Raw genomic sequence first — 17,918 nt, forward strand, 5'->3', positions numbered from 1 at the left:
GCTTAAAGTATCAAAAAGCTGTAAAACTGGACCCCATAGGACACACCCTTAGGAAAGGGTGACCATGCCCTTCCGGGAGCTGCAAAGACAGAAGGACATTGCTGAGGTGGTGGAGGGAGGGGACTTGTCATCTGGGAGGTGCATGCCTCAATAGGAACTTTCAGTGGCCTGGGCCGGTGGTGGCCAAAACCAAGTCACCACCCCACTGCTGGCCTACCTAGTAACGTTAAGGAATGTGCCCCCTCTGGGCAGATTCAGCCTGAGGCTCTGCCAGGGTCTCCAGGCTAGACTCCAGGCCCCGGGCCACCGTGGGCTGGACGCCTATGCCGTAAACCCCCTGTACCCAGCAGTCCAGAAAATCCTCTCTGGGGGAGGGTGTCTTCATGCCAGGCCTTAAAGGATCCCTGCAAATAATTTTCCAAGGCCATATGCAGCTCCGCAGCGGGAGCCCTACCTGGACCCTGGAGGCGGGGCTGTCCCTATTCCCAGAGGAGGGACCAAGGGCAAGGACAGGAGCCTGCCTGCTGGACCTGGACTCAACGGGTGCAGCGGCGGCAAGTGGAGAGTAGGGCGCTGCCAGGCGGGGGCGGGGGCACCGGCACTCCGACCTTTGGCTGGACGGACCTCAGCCCGTCCCTGCTGTCTGCCGACTCGACAGGAATGCTTCCTGCCCAGGGAGCTCCGGGCCCATAAATACCCGCCCGTCTAGGAGCTGGACACTCCAGCCCGGCGGCCCGAATCCGCAGGTAAGCACCTCTCCATAAGGCCCCTGCGCCAGCTCAGCGGGGCAAGTGGGAGGGACAGGAGGGCGCAGGGGTCTCCTGGAACCAGACACTCCACTGCTAATTCCTGCGACACTCTCCACTCCCATGTGGGGCCTCAGTGTCCCTGTCCATGAAGCAGGAGCATATTCCTCTTCCTGTGGGGATGTGCCCCGGTGCATCCATCTCCCAGTGTCTGGGCCCCTCTTCTCGACTTGGGAGAAACTTCTCTCAAAAGGAGCAGGAACACCAGCTCCGCAGAGGAAGGCTGGGAGGGCAGCGCTCACCCTCAGAGGAAGGCGCTAATGGAGGGACTTCAGGTGCTAGGTGGGAGAAACCTCCAGAGGGTGCCCTGGAGCTGGGCCGCTGGGGGTGCGGGTGGGACGCAGCTGACACCACCATCTCGCCGCACCTCGTGACAGGCAGCTGCCCTGCGTGGCTTGGACTCCTCAGGCCCCAGGGAGCTCACCACCACCATCCCAGCTCTGAGCACTGGTCCCTGTGTCTGTGCCAGGGTCTTCTAGGTGTGCCCACCCACCAGGTGCTCCAGCCTGCACCGGGATGTGCTCGCTGCCTGTGCCCCGGGAGCCCCTGCGCCGCGTGGCTGTGACTGGGGGCACCCATGGCAATGAGATGTCTGGCGTCTACCTGGCCAGGCACTGGCTGCGGGCCCCGGGGGACCTGCAGAGACCCAGCTTCTCTGCCACGCCCGTGCTGGCCAACCCCGCAGCCGCAGCCGCCTGCCGCCGCTACATGGACCGTGACCTCAACCGCACCTTCACCAGTACCTTCCTCACGTGAGAGCCCTCGCCACCCGGCTGGCCCAGGCAGTTCAGCAGAGTCCCTACCAGAAACTGCCCCTCCAGCCACTCGCAGGGCACTCCCCCACCTTCGCTTCTGCTGCCCCTCTGCTCGTGATGCCCTGGAACTGACAGTTCAGAGAACCTAGATCAATGTCACCTCCTCCAGAAAGCCCTTCCTGACCATAGGCTGAGCCAGGCCCTTCTCTGGGTTCCCCAGACCCAGAGCTTCCCTCAGATCAGCCCCAGAGGCTGCTCACCTGTCCTGTGCCCCCAGCTGCTGTTCATGCCTTCCTCCAAGGGGTATTCACTGAGCCCCACCTCCAGTCCAGGCTCTGATCAGTTCGGTGACAGAATGGGGAGCAAGACCAAGGTGTTGGCTTCAGCTTGCTGGGGAGACAGAGGAAGAGCTCAGCAACCACAACCCAGGAGGCTCAATGCAGGGGTGGGGGCTACACAAAGCATGGAACCTGGCCAAGAGCAGTCAGGGAAGGCTTCCTGGAGGAAGTGGTGTCTCAGCCAATCCCCAAAGGGTGAGTAAAAGCTAGCCAGGTGAAGAGAGGTGAGGAGTTTCCAGTGCAAGGCCCAGGAAGAGCAAAGGCCTGGGGGTGAGACCAGCATGGTGTTCGGGCAGTGTGGCTGGAGTGAGAGCAGCTGGAGTGAGAGTGGGAGAGGCTTGGACTTCATGGGGAAGTTGGGAGCCAGTGAGGGCCACAAACAGCAGTGAGCGCAGCCAGGCTTTCCCTTGCTCTGCTCTGAGTGTTTCCTGCGGGGCCTCCTGCCGTTAAACCACTCGGCTGACTGGGACTGTGGGGGACCTGTATCCGCCATTCCTGTCCCTACAGTACGAGGGCCACCCCAGATGACCCATACGAGGTGACAAGAGCCCGAGAGCTAAACCAGTTATTGGGGCCCAAAGCCTCGGGCCAGGCCTTCGACTTCATCCTTGATCTGCACAACACCACCGCCAACGTGGGCACCTGCCTCATCGCCGATAACGCCCACAACGTCTTTGCCATGCACCTGTGCCACCACCTGCAGGTGGCCCCAGCCCCCCAGCACACAGCCCCCAGAGGGCAGAGAGAGGGAGGCGGGGAAGGGGTCAGAGGGGATGGTGCCCCTCTGCTTGGCCCCTTTTCCCTGGGCCTAGTTTCCCCTGGGCTCCAGTCCTCCAGGCCCTCTAGAACCCCAGCCCCCAGCCAGAGGACAGACCAGGCCAGGCGGGTGGTGCCCTGTGCTTCCTCCATGCTCCCTGACTCTGCCTCAGTTTCCCCTCCCAAGTAGGCCTAGGGTCCTAACGCTCCTCCCACCCTCAGCTGCAGAACCCGGAGCTGTCCTGCCGGGTCTTCCTGTACCAGCAGCCGGGGGAGGAGAGCTACGCCATGCACTCGGTGGCTAAGAATGGAATAGGTGGGCCGCCGGGGGGGGGGGGGGGGAGTGGGCGGAGCCAGGGGACGGAGGGGGTGGGCCCAGGGTCTGGGGGCAGGTCCAGGGTCCAGGGGTGGGTCCTCTCTGAGGAGGGCCCTAACATCTGAGGCCAGGCAACTGTCCTGGGCGCCTGCCTCACCCCTACCCTCCGGGTCCCCAGGCCTGGAGCTGGGCCCCCAGCCTCAGGGCGTGCTGCGGGCCGACATTTTCTCCCGGATGAGGGCCCTGGTGGCCGCAGCTCTGGACTTCATCGAGCTCTTCAATCAGGGTGAGAGCCGGGGGATTTGCGGGAAACTGAGGTCCAGAAAACAGCCCACCTGGCTCAGGGGCCAGGGCGCCAGGCTCACGTGGCCCCACAGCCCACTCTGTACGTAGCCTGGCGGGAGCGAGGGGCTCACGCACCCAGCCTCCCGCACAGGCATGGCCTTTCCTGCCTTTGAGGTGGAAGCCTACAGGATTGCGGGCACCGTGGACTTCCCACGCACCAAGGACGGGGACCTGGCAGGCACCGTGCATCCTCAGCTGCAGGTGTGTGTGTGTGTCTGGGGGTGGGGGGGTGGGGGCTACAGATTTCGGGGGCCACAGCCCTGGGGATGCCAGGGAAAACGGAGTCCCAGCGGAACCAAGCCTCCCACAGGGTCACCAGCATCTCAGGTTCAGGAGCGGGACAGGAAACTGGGCTCCGTCCCCCACCCCTGCCCTGCCCCCACTGCTTTCCCTGAAGCCTCCACACTCAGCCCCTGGCGGCTCCTGTGGAGGGCAGCCTCCCCCTGGCTGCAGAAGGCAGAGCGAGGGAGGGATGTGGACCAGTCATGACCCAGTTTACCCGCTTGGAGGTGCAAATACAGGGCTCTCTCCCTGTTTTCCAATATTTTCCACGAGCCTCCTCGTGCCTGTCAGCACATTGTCCGGTGCCTTTCTCTCCAGGCCTTCCCTTCCTGAATGCTCCAGGATGGGGCAATCCTGCTTTGGTACCTGGGGGAGAACTGGCAGCCCACTGGCGGCTGCTCTGTTTGTTGCCACACGAGGTCGCTGTTGGGTAGAGTCTCGTGCAGTCCCGTGGCCTTTGTTCCCTGCAGTTTTATTTGGGGGTGTTATCTTACTTGTAATGACATTATGGTGGAGGGAGCACCACCGTCCTTTCAGTATTAAGGGCTAGAGGGTCTTAAGCCAGCCCTGCCCATCTACCTTGCTGATGTGAAGTCATAAGTCATTTTGGATGGTTTCTCCTATAATTTTAAAATTTATTTAAATAAAGTATTATATTGTACTTACTGTATGCCAGATACTGTTTTAATTACAATTAACCCATTTAATTGAAGCCTCAGCATGATAGGAGGAAATATTACCATCCCCATTTTACAGATGAGAAAGCTGAGAAACAGAGAGGTTAAGTGACCTGCTCAAGGTCACATGTTAGCGAAGATTTGAACCCAGGCTTTGATATCTGCGCCCATAACCGTAGGCTCCACCCCACAATGACAAACATCTTTCCGAGGTGACTGGTGTCTCCATCTCTAAACACAGAGCAGGCTGGTATCTCGCCAGCCCCCAACACGTGGATGGAGGAGGGGACGGGTGACGGGCAGAGGCCCTGAGTGAGGGGATCTTGTGGGTGCTGAGCTGGGGTCGGGGCAGAGGTCGGCCCCAGCAACCTTGGCCTTTGGCTGTCTTCCCAGGACCGAGACTTCGAGCCGCTGCAGCCCGGTGCTCCCATCTTCCAGATGTTCAGCGGCGAGGATGTGCTCTATGAAGGGGAGTCCACCGTGTCCCCCGTGTTCATTAATGAGGCCGCCTACTATGAAAAGGGCATTGCCTTCATCCAGGCGGAGAAGCTCACGTTCTCTGTGCCCGCCCTGCCCTCACTGACCCCCAACCCCACCCCGGTTCCCTAACCCAAGCCACACCTGCCCAGCCTCAGCCTTCCCATCTGAACAGTGGGTCCCCAGGCACAGTTCTAAGCCCAGAGGCCCCTTTTGCCACATGCTGTGCACCTGCCTGGCCCCCTAACCGCAGGCGTCAGTCTCCCACCCTGTAAAGTGGATAATACAGTCCGTGGTCTGTGTGCCCTGTCCTGCACGGCCCCTCTCTGTGGGGGAACGAATGGAGGAAGAGAGGATCTGGGCAGGTCTGGCCAGTGCGGCCTTAGACATGCTGCGCGTCCTGGGGCTGGCGGTGTGGAGGGGGACTGTCTTGGAGCTGGCAGGGGGGCTTTCAGAGGAGGCCACAACCCAGAGGAGGCTCCCAACCCATGTGCCTGTCCGTGTGTTCTTTGGGGTATGTGTGCATTTTTCCACATTCATGTGTTTCTGAGAGCCTCAGGACCTCGGTGTGCTGAGGGGATCCGTGTGTGGCCGGGTGCACAGCCCAGGCGGGCGTCTGCAGTTGCGCCTGCTGCCGTGGCGGCTCAGGGGAGTCAAGGCTCGGGGCTACCGCCGGCCAAGGCTCTCCCCAGCCAGGACGACTGCCCAGCGCAGAGATGCAGGGAGGAGCTGCCTTGGGTGGGGCAGAGGCAGGTCTCATTGGGGAGCTGCAGCTCCTGTCCACCGTCTCCACCATCCCCAGGACGCCCCACATTGGCATTAGGGGAGGAACCTGCTGGGGTCCCCTCAGACCTGACTCAGGCACCTGCAGGGTGTTCACAGCACGACACACTAGGCAGGGCCGGGCTGCAGCCTCACACTGCCCACACCTGCCCGAACCCAGCAGGCTTGGGCTGGACAGCCGGGGCCCAGAGCCCCCTCCTCTCGAGACATCCCTCCCTGGACCCTGACACCCCCGCCCGGCCCATCCGTTTCCCCGCGGCCATGGCTGCCACACGGCCTCCTGGTATCGAGCAGTGAGATGAGAAGGTGTGAAGGATATGGGGCACCAGGGACGGGCTGGCAGGCAAGATGGATGAGGGGCAGGAAGGGCAGACCAACAGGGAGGGGTGCAGGGGGCAGGCCTGTGCGTGGGGCGGGGGTGTGTGTGCTGTGCCCACTGTGTCTGTGTGGCGAGTCCCTGTGCACAGGGGCTTGTGTGTGTGTGCGCCTCCATGGTGACAGGTCTGCAGGCTTCCGAGTGCATGTGGGTGCGTGTGGGTTGTCGTGTCCGTGTGCTTGTGTGCATGTGTGTGTTTCCCATCACACACACACGCACACACACACATGTCAGGAGCCAACAGAACTCCAGGCTGGCCCGCCCCTGGGTGTCTCGGCTGAGGAGGAACCACCAAGGCTGGTACGGATCCCCCAAGCTCCTCCAGCACCTCTTCCTTCCCAACCATCACACTGGGAGTCCCAGGACAGGGCGGCACAGCCGCATCTCACCGGGTGGCCCCTCGGGGCTGCTGGGATCCTCCATCTCGTCCTCAGAGCTGATGGCAGCCTTTCCCCACACAGCTGGGCGTGGGTCTGTGCCAGGGGTCGGCCCTCTTCCCTTTGCAAGGCCCTGGGGCCAGCCCACCCTCTCCCTGTGGGCTCTCAGCCAGCTCTGCGGGCTGCAGTCTGGGGCGTAGGGGACTGAGCCACGGGCATCCCAGAGCTGCAGGGAGGAGAAGGTCAGTCCCTGGCAGGGGGCGCCAGGAGAGCCCCGAGCACCACACTCAGACAAGCAGCCCCTCCCACCCTCGGCCCCCACACCCCGTTTTAGGGATCAGAGCCCCTGCCAACCCAGTGTCCCCAGCACAGGACTCTGGAGGAGGTGTGGAGTGGCCCAGCTGGCCTTGTGGTTTCTCCTATAATTTTAAAATTTCTTTAAATAAAGTATTAAATTATAAAGTATGCCTGGGTGCTCCGGCCTGGGGTGTTCCCTCCCAGACGGGGCTGACTTGTGGTGTTCCAGACAGATGAGCCACTCAGGGCCATTTGGGAAGGGTCAGATGGCCAAGGGCACTCTCAGCCAAGGGGTGGCAGCAGCTGAGGGGGAGCCCACCCCCACGCCTTCCTGACCAGCGATCGGCACGTCCTCTGCATGCCCGGCCCCAGGACGGCGGGGCAGCCTGGGGAAGGTGCTCGCGGGGCTGGTGAGAATGGACAGGCCCCCGGCAGAGCCGACACCCACCTCCGACCTGGGCCAGCCTCGGAGCTTCCGCCCGCAGCTCCAGGCAGGGCTGGACTAGGCCATCCCAGGCAGAAGAGATTATGCGCTTAAGCCAGTTGAGGAAACTGAGGCACAGAGACTGTAGACACCTGCCAGTGTCGTTGCACAGCTCATCGGGCCCAGCTGTCAGGAGGACCCGGGCTTCCGGCCGCTCTGACACCACTCACTGCCGCCCGCCCGTGTTTCCTGCTCCGACGTCCTGGACAGCTTCACGCTGGGTGCCTCCGGCAGCCGCCCCAGGTCAGGGGTCTGAATCCTGGTGGGAGGGCACTGCCTCTGCCATTTAGCCCTGGATCTGATGCCACCACTGCTGCCTCCCAAAGTCCCAAAGGCACCGAGGGCCCAGCCCCTGCGGACACCCAGCTGTCTCTGTCTCCAAGATGGGCCCCACCCCCATGCCTGGGCCCATTGATCAGGAATGGCTGGGGGCTCTTGGCTAGGGAGGGAGGGAGGATGAGGAGGGAGGAGAAGTGGCTTTGCAACGTCAGAACCTTCCCACCTGCCCTCCTCCCGTGCAGCGCCCGCCCCAGAGCTGGACAAGCCCAGCTGGTGGCCTCGGACAGCACAGTCTGACAGTGGCTTGGAGAAGGATCCCTGCACGCGCCAGAGCCATCGTCTCACCTGCGGAGACCAAGTGTCCCGCTCAAGTGGGAAAACCACGACGTGGGGACGTGGATGGAAGGTGATCAAGGAGGCAAGGACAATCCTGCCAAGAGCCTGGGGACTGCGTGAGGCCTCAGGGCTGCCCTGCTGTGCTGAGTGGACCAGGACACCAGGAAAGGCAGCCACCCTCCCAGCAAGTGGGGGTCCTGCGGCAGCCACAGCCCAGCGCCAGCTGAGCAGCGTTTCTCCCGGAGCCGGACATCCTGTCTGTTCCCATGGCAGGTACGGGCAGCCGGGGTGGCCTTACAGGTGGGCTCACGCCTCTGGGTGGGCGGGGCAGGGCAGGAACTGAGGAAGCCCCACTGACCCAGGCCCTGGGCAGAGGGTGGGGCGGGGGCACCCCAGGCTGAGGCGGCAGATCGCGTGAGGGCAGGGCTGAGGGACTCACTGCCACCCAGGTGCAATTGTGGGGCTGCCGAGATGGGGGACCAAGCCATTCCTGGGAGATGAGGGCCTCAGCCATGTGTGGATGTGCGCCTGTGGGCACACTCTCTGGGCCTCAGCCCTTGCAACATCAGAGTGGGGGGCTCGACTAGAAGCCCTGACTCCCTTCCACACCTGACACGCCGTGCCTCTGGGGAATTGTCATCTCTGCACCCCGAGGGACTGAGCAGAGGACAGGCCCCTGCCCAGAGTTCCTGAAAGTGCTGAGGGGTGGGCCAGAGAAGACTTCCGAGCTAGCGGCCACCTACAAAGCCCCCAGGCCGAGTGAAGCCACAAGCCCCTGCGCTTGGGACCCATCACCATGGACCCTGGGGGCTGGCATTGGCTGCCGGGACAATGTTGTACCTGCCCCAGTGGGGCAGCTGAGTGACAGGCAGTCGTCCCTCTGATAGCCTGGCCACAGGTGGTGGGGGACATCGGCCCTTCTGTCCATCCTGCCCTAGGGTCCTCAGACCTGATGTGGCTCATCCCTCTCAGAGGGACCCTCCCGCTCCAGACTGCAGAGTCCCAGGGGCTGTAGTGAGGTGCCACTTCTCACACGTGGGTCCCAGCGCTGCCTAGGACACGGCCACAGGCCCTGGGCTCCACCCTCTCACCAGGCGCCTACTGAGTGCCAGCTCCGGCCAGCCATGTCCATCTGGCAGCACGTTAGGTGCTCTAGCCCCCAGGGGTCTCCTCCCGCCGCCCGTGTGTCCCTCCGTCCGTCTCCCAGCACCGGCCAGGGGATCCGCGCTTCTGCAGTCATGGAAACGCCCACAGCCACTGGCTGGCGGCACTGCTGGAAATGAAACCTTGTCCCCCGACCCCTGCCCCCGTGGCTTCCATGTTCCACGTCCTCCACCCCTGATGTGGCTGCTATACAATAATAGTTCTGTTTTTCAGAAGTTTTTTCCATTTAAAAATTTTTAATTGTGGTAAAATATATTAATACACAGCACAGAATACACCATCCTAACCATTTTTAAGTGAATTAAGTACTTTCACACGGTTGTGCAACCTTCAACACCATCCGTCTCCAGAACTTCTGGCATCTTGCGAAACTGACACTCTGTCCCCATTAAACAGCTCTCCCTGTCCTCCTCCCCCGCGCCTGGCAGCCACCATTCAGCGTCTTCTCTCTGAATCTGACCTCCCTGGGTACCTGGCGGAATCACACAGTTGTCCTTGTGTCTGGCTTGTTTCACTTAGCGTAATGTCCTCAGGGTTCGTCCATGTGGCAGCATGTGTCGCAATGTCCTTCCCTTTTAAGGCTGAATGATACTGCTCCACTGTCCGTGTACAGCACGCTCTATCGAGTCACCCCTCGGTGGACACGGCTGCGTCCACCTTGTGCTATTGCGAATATGCCGCTGCGAACACGGTGTACAAATATCTGTTAGGTTCCTGCTTTCCATTCTTTTGGGTGTAGACCCAGCAGTGGAGTTGCAGGATCACACAATGTTTCTATTTCTCGCGCTTTGAGGAACCACCGTGCTATTTGCCACGGTGCTGCTCCGTCTACACCCCACCCGCAATGCACAGGGCTCCGGTTCCCACGTCCTCACCAACGCTGTGATTCCAGCATCTTTTCCTTTCTAATCGCCGTCCTAATCCGTGAAAAATGGTATCTCACTGTGGTTAGGATTTTTTTTTTTTTTTTAACCAGAGAGTAGAGGATGGCAAAAGTTTTGGCCAAGGCTTGTACCAGGATCAAAAGACAGGTCTGTAGAAAAGAGTAGAGACCAGAGAACAAGGTGTGAGAGTGGCAGGCAGGGTCTGGGCAGGTTCTCAAGGTCGGGGGGCATGATTTGTGGTTCGCAGGGCCTCCTCTCAGCTCGGCTCTCCTTAACCGCACCGGCAGCAGGGTCTCCATGGACCCCCAGCCCACTCCATCTCATGTGTGTCATCTAGAGCAAGTGTCGTTTAGGAAAGGCCCACTGTGCACCTGACCCCATGTGTGTTGTCACTAATCCTCACGTCGGTCCTGTGAGGCAGGGATTAGGAACCCCTGTGACAGATGTGGAAACTGAGGCTCCAGGAGGTGAAACAATTTGCTCCAGGCCACACAGCCACAGGATGGCTCAAAAATTCTCTGGGGAGCAAGGCAGGCCCTGTCTCCACCCTCAAGGAACTTGCTGGGAAAAAGACTTTAAGCGAGTATTTGCCTCATGGAGTAATGCTGAGGGCTGGGGTACTACCGGAACACAGGGCTGGCAGTCAGGGAGGGCTTCCTGGAGGAGGAGGCATTGGGGGAGGGCAGCCTGAAGGACAAGAGCTGGCTGGATGATGAGTAGGGGTGGATGAGGTGGTCAGGGGCCCACACTTTTGTCATCTCTCCCCAGCCTTCCTGTCTGCCGGCCTTGGCGTCCTTGCACCCTCAGACACCTGCACCCTACCCATGACCAGCCGCAGCTGGGAGCCCTCACCGGGGACGCCGTTCCCATCAGGCCCTTGTGCCAGCTCCACTGGGGCCCATGCCGTGACTGAGCCCGCTGGGCAGGGCCCCAAGAACCCACGTGTGTCCAATGTGACGGTTCAGCTGGAGATGAGGCCTCTGTGGGAGGAGTTCAACCAGCTGGGCACAGAAATGATTGTCACCAAGGCGGGCAGGTGTGAGCAGCGGGAACAGGGAGGGGCCAGGGCTGGGGCTGTGTCCGGGAGGCTGAGCGCCCCCCTCCCGCAGGAGGATGTTCCCCACCTTCCAGGTGAAGATCCTAGGCATGGACACGCTGGCCGACTATGTCCTGCTCATGGACTTCATCCCGCTCGACGACAAGAGATACAGGTCAGGCACCGGCGGGGCAGCAGGCTCAGACTCCAGGTGCGGAGCCCAGGAATCAGACCCTGCTGTGCTCCAGGCCGTACCCGGCTGAGCAATGCCAGGGATGGCCGGCCCGGCGCCATAGCCTGATGACAGGAGGGAGCCCAGCTCAGGGCAGCCCACAGCCTCACATGGGCTGTCTGGGCGGGTGGGGTGGTCCAGCCGGGGAAGCAGGGATCACCCTCACGCCCACTGGCCAGATGCAGCCACTGGGATCACAGGGCCCGACAGTATTCTCTGAGCCTCTAGTTCCTCATCTACGTGACGTCCACCAGGCCAGGGGGACAGTGGTGGAGTCAGCGATGGCCCCTTCACCCCCATCTTGCTCAGGCTTGGCTCCAGGCCGGTACCCCTTTCCACCTCGCTCTGCTCCCCAGGTACGCCTTCCACAGCTCGGCCTGGCTGGTGGCAGGCAAGGCGGACCCGGCCACGCCCGGCCGCGTGCACTTCCACCCCGACTCACCAGCCAAGGGTGCCCAGTGGATGCGCCAGATCGTGTCCTTCGACAAGCTCAAACTGACCAACAACCTGCTGGATGACAACGGCCACGTGAGGCCCGGGCCGCAGTGGGGAGGGGCTGGGCCAGGCCAGGAGCGCTGGGGCCTGATTGTGAGGAAGCCTGGAGCCAGGGCGGGCCGGGCCGCGGTGCCCAGCGGCCTCGGTGCTCGGCACCTCTGCCCTCTGCTCATGGCCAAGGCTGGGGCCAAGCTCACTTGGCTGGAGCTGGACACAGAGAGGGCTGTCCAGCCGGTGGGAGAGTGGGTGGGGGGAATGTTCCAGCAGATATTGTCCTCCCCGAGGAGAGGGAAGACAATGTATGGAATGCCCAGCATGGGCCAGGCCCGTTGTAGGTGCCAGAACACAGCGCTCTTGACACTGGTCAAAGATCCCTGCCCTCCCAGGGTTCACATCCCGGGTAGGGGCAGATGGTAAGCCCAGAACCCAGAAAGACGCTGTATACTAGGTCTCAGATGGTGACAGATGCCAAAGAGAAAAAGGAAGTAGGGAAGGGGGCGAGACAGAGGGTGGCTGTTCCTTTCAGGGAGCTTAGGAAGCTGATGAGGTGACATCTGAACAGACCTGTGTGTGGGGGAGCCTATGTATGTCAGAGGGGGAGCCATTCCAGCCAGAGGGGACAGCAAGTGCAAAGTCCCCAAGGCCAGAGAATGTTGGGCCAGTTAGGGGAGCTGCTAGGAGCCTTGTGTGGCTGCTGTGGAGCGAGGAGGGGCAGTGGGCTGGGGGCAGAGCACCCGGAGATGGCCGGGCTGATGGTGCAGGGCCAGTGGCGGTGGCGAGGACTCTGGCTTTAACCATGCAGCCGGGAGCCACGGGAGGGTCCAGAGCAGGGGCTACCTGGTACAGCCTGCTGGGCAGCTGTGTGGAGCAGGCACAGAGGGGCAAGGTGGAGGCAGGGAGGCCAGCCAGGAGGCGGCCGAGGAAATCAGGTGACAGAGGACAGTGGCTGGCTGGCCACTGGAGACAGCAGGGTGGCAGAGGTAGTCCGATTCTGGATAGTTCCAAAGGGAAAGCTGACAGTTGGGGTGGGGGTGTGAGAGAAGGCGAAGCGGCAAGGATGCTCAAACACAGAGGGGCCTTGGACACAGAACTGCAGCCTCCCAAGTCCGGGTCCCGCACTGCCATGAAAGGAAGAGGGTGGCAGGCCCAGGGCAGCCTCTGCCGGGAGAGAAAGGCTGCGGCCCCAGAGAGCCTGCTGCCGCCGCCGCGCCCTGCACACCCGCCCCGTGCCCCCCACAGATCATTCTCAACTCCATGCACCGCTACCAGCCCCGTTTCCATGTGGTCTTCGTGGACCCACGCAAGGACAGTGAGCGCTACGCCCAGGAGAACTTCAAGTCCTTCATCTTCACCGAGACACAGTTCACAGCTGTGACTGCGTATCAGAACCACCGGGTGGGTCGGCCCCAGCTCGTGACGCACCAGCTGCCAGCCCACGTCATGGGGTGGAGACAGCGGCGGGGCCTCTCCTCTCTGCCCCGGCATCTGCCCACGGTCATTCCCCTGCCTGCCCACCCAGCGGCTCCACAGTTCCTGGGCCAAGGGCCTGGGCTCCAGGGCCTCCCGACTGGGGGGTCCCGGGAGGACATGGTGGCTGAGCCTGGCTCAGAGCCAACCCATAACGGCACTTTCTCCTCTGTAGATCACCCAGCTGAAAATCGCCAGCAACCCTTTTGCCAAAGGCTTTCGAGAGAGTGACCTGGACTCCTGGTACTGTCTGGCCCCTGACGTGCTGCCCAGCTGCCCTCTCCGGCCCCCGTCCCCGGGCATCTCCTGAGGCCCCAGCTCCTGACCCTTGTGTCAGGGTCATGCCCTCTGACCTGTATGGCCCACCATCTGGCTCTGCCCATGATCCCTGGCCTGGGTTCTCCCCTTGGGCCCCATCCCATTCCTGATCGGCCCATTTGCAGGCCTGTAGCCCCGCGGCCCCTGCTTGGTGTCCCAGCCCGGAGTCGCAGCAGCCTCAGTCCCTGTCTCCTGAAGGGCGCCCCAGAGAAGGAGAAGGGTAAGGCCCCAGGTCTGCAGATGTGGTGGGACTAAGGCCCGCACTGTGGGCAGGAAGCAAGGGGATAGGGCCACAGAGCATCCAGGAAGGGCCTTCAGCGAGCTCAGCAAACCCACTGGCTACCTGTGTGGACACAGAGGGGGAGGCAGAGATTCCTAAGACAACATGGGGCCCAGAGCAGAGAGAACAGGGTAGAGACAAGGTGCTGAGAGCAGAAATAGGCGGTGCCAGGAGGGCTTCCTGGAGGAGATGGCTCCCTAGCTGGGCCTTGGGTGACTAGGAAGGGTTTGGACAGAGGGAGAAAGTGGGTAAGGCAGAGGGAGACAAGGGCAAAGGCTGGGAAGTAGACAGCTTGGGGCAGGAGGAGCAGGGAAGGGGACAGGGCAGGTCTGGGATGGGGGCTCAGAATGTGAGGGGCGGCCTGGGGTCCACTCAGACCATTTCCCTCGTCAGGCCCCAACAGGGCTTCAGCCTCTACCTCCAGGACCCCTGCCCAGCTCCACCATCAGCTGCTGCCCCCACCTGATGCCCTGCTGGCCCCAGCTACCTACAGGCCCCTTACCTACCAGGACCTATACCCTGGAGCCCCAAGACACCTGGGCACCCCAAGGGCCCGACCGGCACCATACCCCCTCCCCAGCATCCAGGCTAACAGGGAAGAAGGAGGCCTGCCCTTCCCAGCTGGGCTGGGGCTCCTGGCCCCCACCACTGTGTGCCTGGGGCCTGGCCAGGACTCTGGGTGATGGTGGAAGCCCTGTGGAAGCCATCCTACCCTGGACCCATGTGTGAATTGGCCTCTGCCCCACCTACTTCAGCCCCACCTCTGCAGAGACACCCCCCCCACCTCTTCCCAGTGGACCCTCCTCTCCCAAGGAAAACAGGGTAGGTGGAAACCCAGAGAGGGAGGCACCCGCCCAGAGTCACAGCAAGGCTGGGACGATGCCAAGCTTGGAACCAGGCCTCCTACACCCCAACCCCAGAAACCATTAATGCTGTGCCCTCCTGCCTTGGGGGTGATTCCCCCAAACTCTGCTTTACTTCCCTACACATTAAACCATTTGGCATGAGTGGTCAGAGCGCTTCTGTCCTCAGGGGTCAGGGGGCGGCCTCAGGAACTCCAGACCCGAGACAGTCCCATCAGCCCTGTAGGCATCTCAAAGCTCTGTCCGGTGCTGTCCATATCCCTGTGAGCGCACGTGATAGTAAAAGGTAATGACATTAGCCGTGTGGCAGGGCTGCATTTAACCTGTGAAGGGGACTGGGGTCCTGCTCCCTGCTTTGTGTGTCCAGATGAGGACCAAAACTGCTGCACAGAGAGGCACAGGACCTGTTCAAAATCACACAGCGAAGCTGCCATATTTTAGTGTTGTGTGCAAGGCTGAGTCATCTGATCCTGAATGGCCAGGGTCCACAGAGGGGTGCAGAACCACGATAAGCCGTGACCACAGGGGCCAACGCAGGGACGGGGAGGGGAGGGACTTGGGAATCTGATCATGATTTGAGGGAGGAGGGGAGAAGAGCTCTGGACCGCGGAAAAGGAGGCCAAAGGCCTGGGGCTGGAGTCGGTCCGATGGAGCCTGCCAGAGGACAAGACGGGGGCGACGCGCGCCACCCAGCGGAACCAGGAGAGAGGGCGCGGAAGGAGGGCCGGGCCCTGCATCCTCTCGCGGACCGGACCCGACCTCGGCCTTCAGGAGGGGGCGCGCCGGTGGGACCCCGACTCTGCACGTCCTGAAGCAATTCCTGTGAGCCCCTCAGGGAAGGGACTGACGCGGGCGGGAGGAGGATGGGCGCCCGGTGGGGCGTCAACAGCCAAACACCGCAGTGCCCGAACCCGGTGGTCAGAACGGCAGAGTCGGGTCACCAGGCGCTTCGCCGCCCGAGCCCGGGGACACATTCGCCCGCTCGGCTCCAACCACCTTCCCAACAGGCCCCGCCCCCGCCGGAAACCCAGCCCGCTGGGCACGCCCCTTTCGCGCACGCCCCTTCCGGCCACGCCCCCGGTCTGCACCTCTCGGGCGTCCCAAGGAGCTAAAGCTCTGGTCCGGGTCCCCCAGGACAAGCCCCAGACTCCTCGATTGCTTCCAAGGTGTCCCCCGCCCCACGGCCATCTCACAGTAACGCTGGCTCTGGCTCCCGCGCAGGCGCCCCCCGCCCTCTCTCCCGAGGGCCGCTTTCCGTCCCCCCGGAACCCCGCTTCAAGCGGACCCCGCCCACGGGGCGTGTCCTGCCGGGCAGGCTCGGCCCTCGGCCCGCCCAGGTCCCCGAGGCCGCGGGGGCGAGCGCGCTGCCCCTCCCCTTCCTGGCCGTTGGGCGCCCGCGGTGTCGCGGACATGCCGCCCGACTGCCTGTCGGCGGAGGGCGAGCGGCGCTGCCGGCAGCTGCTGGCGGGGGCCACGGCCCGGCTCCGCGCGCGGCCCGCGTCAGCCGCGGTGCTCGTGCCGCTCTGCTCCGTGCGCGGGGTCCCCGCGCTGCTCTACACGCTGCGGTCCAGCCGCCTGGCCGGGAGGCACAAGGGGGACGTCAGGTACAGCGACCGTGAACTCCGTCCTTCAGCCGGAGGACGCCGAACCCCGGAGACGGCAGGGACCCTGGGCGAGGCGCCCCGCCTCTCCGAGCCTCAGTTTCCGCCTCTACAAAATAGGCCTGGGGAGACCCTATCGCTCTCGGGCTGCGGCGAGGCGTCGGACCCGTTTCCCTCCACGCCCCTCAAGGCGCGTCCTGGCGGGCACCACCTCGGGCCGGGACTCCTCGGAAAGGTGTCCCCTCTCTAAGAAGGCAGGACTCGGCCCCTGCCTGAGTGTGGACAGAGTCGGGCCGGAGCCGAGGACGCACGCGGGGCGGGCCAGGTGACCTCCGGCCCTGGCCCTGCCCCGGCGGGAATCAAGGACACCCTGGGGTCAATATCAGCGCCGCTGGGGCCACCATAGGCAAAATTTGGGTGCCTGAGCTCCAGGATCTTCCTGTCCCTGCTGCCTGACCCTCCTATCCTGTGCTGCCCAGGGCCTCTGTCCCTTACCCCATCGCTCAGTGCGGTAAACTGGCCTCCAGGGATCATGTGGCTTGCCCAGGCCTCACAACAAACTAGGGGCAGAGGCAGAGGATGCTTAGGTGGGTCACTGGCCCCTGCCACTACTGACACCCCTACTCCACCAAGGGGTGGCCTCACAAGCCCAAGGACCAGACTCCCTGTGCCTGTTCAGTTTCCCAGGCGGCAAGTGCGAGGCAGCTGACCCGGATGTGGTGCACACAGCCCTGCGGGAGACCCGGGAGGAGCTGGGCTTGGCCGTGCCTGAGGAGCAGGTGTGGGGCACGCTGAGGCCTGTGTATGACACGGTGAGCCACCTGGCCCTGAGGCCACCCCACCCCATTCACTCACTCTGTGCTTGCCTGGGCTGATCCCAGACCCAAGGGTCAAGGAAAGGGGTCATGGACTCCCACAGGCAAAAAGTGCGGAGGAGTGCCAGGTACACGCCTGGCAGTCACTTGTACCATCCCCATGCCCCCTGGGGGAGGGGACAGAGGAGGCTGTGGTCTTGAGATGGACATGGCCCAGGGTGAAGGGGTGAGCCAGCTCTGCTCAGTTTGCTGGATGAGGGTTGGGGAAGGCTTCATGAGGTGGGCAGGGATTGAGCTGGGGCTAGAATGACAAATGAGAGATTTTAGATTCTGTGCCTCCCTGACTGCTTGCCCCCCTCCCAGCAAAAGGCCACCGTGGTGCCAGTGCTTGCTGGTGTGGGCCCACTGGATCTCCGGAGCCTCAGGCCCAACCCTGAGGAGGTGAGTGGGGGTACAGTATGGGGCCCAGACTGTCCCATGGTGGGAGGCAGCAGCGGCCATCCTTTGGCTACCTTCTCTCTGCCTCCTGCCCACAGGTGGATGAGGTGTTTGTGCTGCCCGTGGCCCACCTGTTGCAGACACAGAATCAGGGCTACACTCACTTCTGCCGGGGCGGCCACTTCAGCTACACGCTCCCTGTCTTCCTGCATGGACCACACCGGGTCTGGGGGCTCACGGCTATCATCACCGAGCTCACCCTGCAGCTGCTGGCACCTGGCACCTACCAGCCCCGCATGGCCATCCCCGCCGAGCTGCGGAAAGGCTGAGGGCTGCCCCTAAGCAGCCCAGCCTCTGCCTCCACCCTGCTGGGCCGGCTCCACTCTAGGATTGAATAAAGGCCTGCGCGCTCGTGCTCACTGCAGCATTACTCACAGTAGCCAAGAGATGGAGGCAGCCTGAGTGCCCGTCATCAGATGAGAGGATAGAGAAAATGTGGTGGACACACACAGTGGAGTACTATACAGCCTCTGAAAGAAGGAAATTCTGTCGTTTGTGACAACATGGATCAACATGGATATTATGCTAAGTGAAATAAACCAGGCACAGAAAGACAAATACCACATGTTGTCACTTTTACA

At 62.5% G+C, this 17,918-nt stretch overlaps 3 protein-coding genes across 5 annotated transcripts; all 3 read left to right on the plus strand.

The window, feature by feature from the left end:
- Positions 1 to 593: 593 nt before the first annotated feature.
- Positions 594 to 5,043, plus strand: ACY3 (aminoacylase 3). Of its 3 annotated transcripts, none has more exons than XM_069471746.1 (7): positions 594 to 1,060; positions 1,276 to 1,558; positions 2,407 to 2,602; positions 2,878 to 2,971; positions 3,150 to 3,257; positions 3,408 to 3,517; positions 3,917 to 4,199. In XM_069471746.1, the coding sequence occupies exons 1-7, from the start codon at positions 895 to 897 to the stop codon at positions 3,929 to 3,931; spliced, it is 972 nt and encodes a 323-aa protein (XP_069327847.1). In that variant the 5' UTR covers positions 594 to 894; the 3' UTR covers positions 3,932 to 4,199. The 3 variants fall into 3 exon arrangements, with proteins under 3 accessions (XP_069327847.1, XP_069327846.1, XP_069327848.1); XM_069471745.1 differs by lacking the exon at positions 3,917 to 4,199 and adding an exon at positions 4,669 to 5,043 and having other exon boundaries at positions 597 to 1,060; XM_069471747.1 differs by lacking the exon at positions 3,917 to 4,199 and adding an exon at positions 4,669 to 5,043 and having other exon boundaries at positions 597 to 746.
- A 2,859-nt stretch (positions 5,044 to 7,902) lies between these two features.
- TBX10 (T-box transcription factor 10) lies at positions 7,903 to 14,517 on the plus strand. Its single transcript, XM_069470308.1, has 8 exons — positions 7,903 to 7,957; positions 10,501 to 10,768; positions 10,842 to 10,943; positions 11,357 to 11,528; positions 12,735 to 12,890; positions 13,138 to 13,205; positions 13,406 to 13,500; positions 13,954 to 14,517. The coding sequence occupies exons 1-8, from the start codon at positions 7,951 to 7,953 to the stop codon at positions 14,241 to 14,243; spliced, it is 1,158 nt and encodes a 385-aa protein (XP_069326409.1). The 5' UTR covers positions 7,903 to 7,950; the 3' UTR covers positions 14,244 to 14,517.
- Positions 14,518 to 15,767: 1,250 nt separating this feature from the next.
- NUDT8 (nudix hydrolase 8) lies at positions 15,768 to 17,898 on the plus strand. The gene is made up of 4 exons (XM_069471751.1): positions 15,768 to 16,027; positions 16,704 to 16,836; positions 17,203 to 17,280; positions 17,376 to 17,898. Exons 1-4 carry the CDS (start codon positions 15,834 to 15,836, stop codon positions 17,604 to 17,606), a joined length of 636 nt encoding a protein of 211 aa, XP_069327852.1. The 5' UTR covers positions 15,768 to 15,833; the 3' UTR covers positions 17,607 to 17,898.
- The last annotated feature ends 20 nt before the right edge of the window (positions 17,899 to 17,918 follow it).

The sequence above is a fragment of the Eulemur rufifrons genome, chromosome 6 (assembly GCF_041146395.1).
Source record: "Eulemur rufifrons isolate Redbay chromosome 6, OSU_ERuf_1, whole genome shotgun sequence".
Classification (NCBI taxonomy): domain Eukaryota; kingdom Metazoa; phylum Chordata; class Mammalia; order Primates; family Lemuridae; genus Eulemur; species Eulemur rufifrons.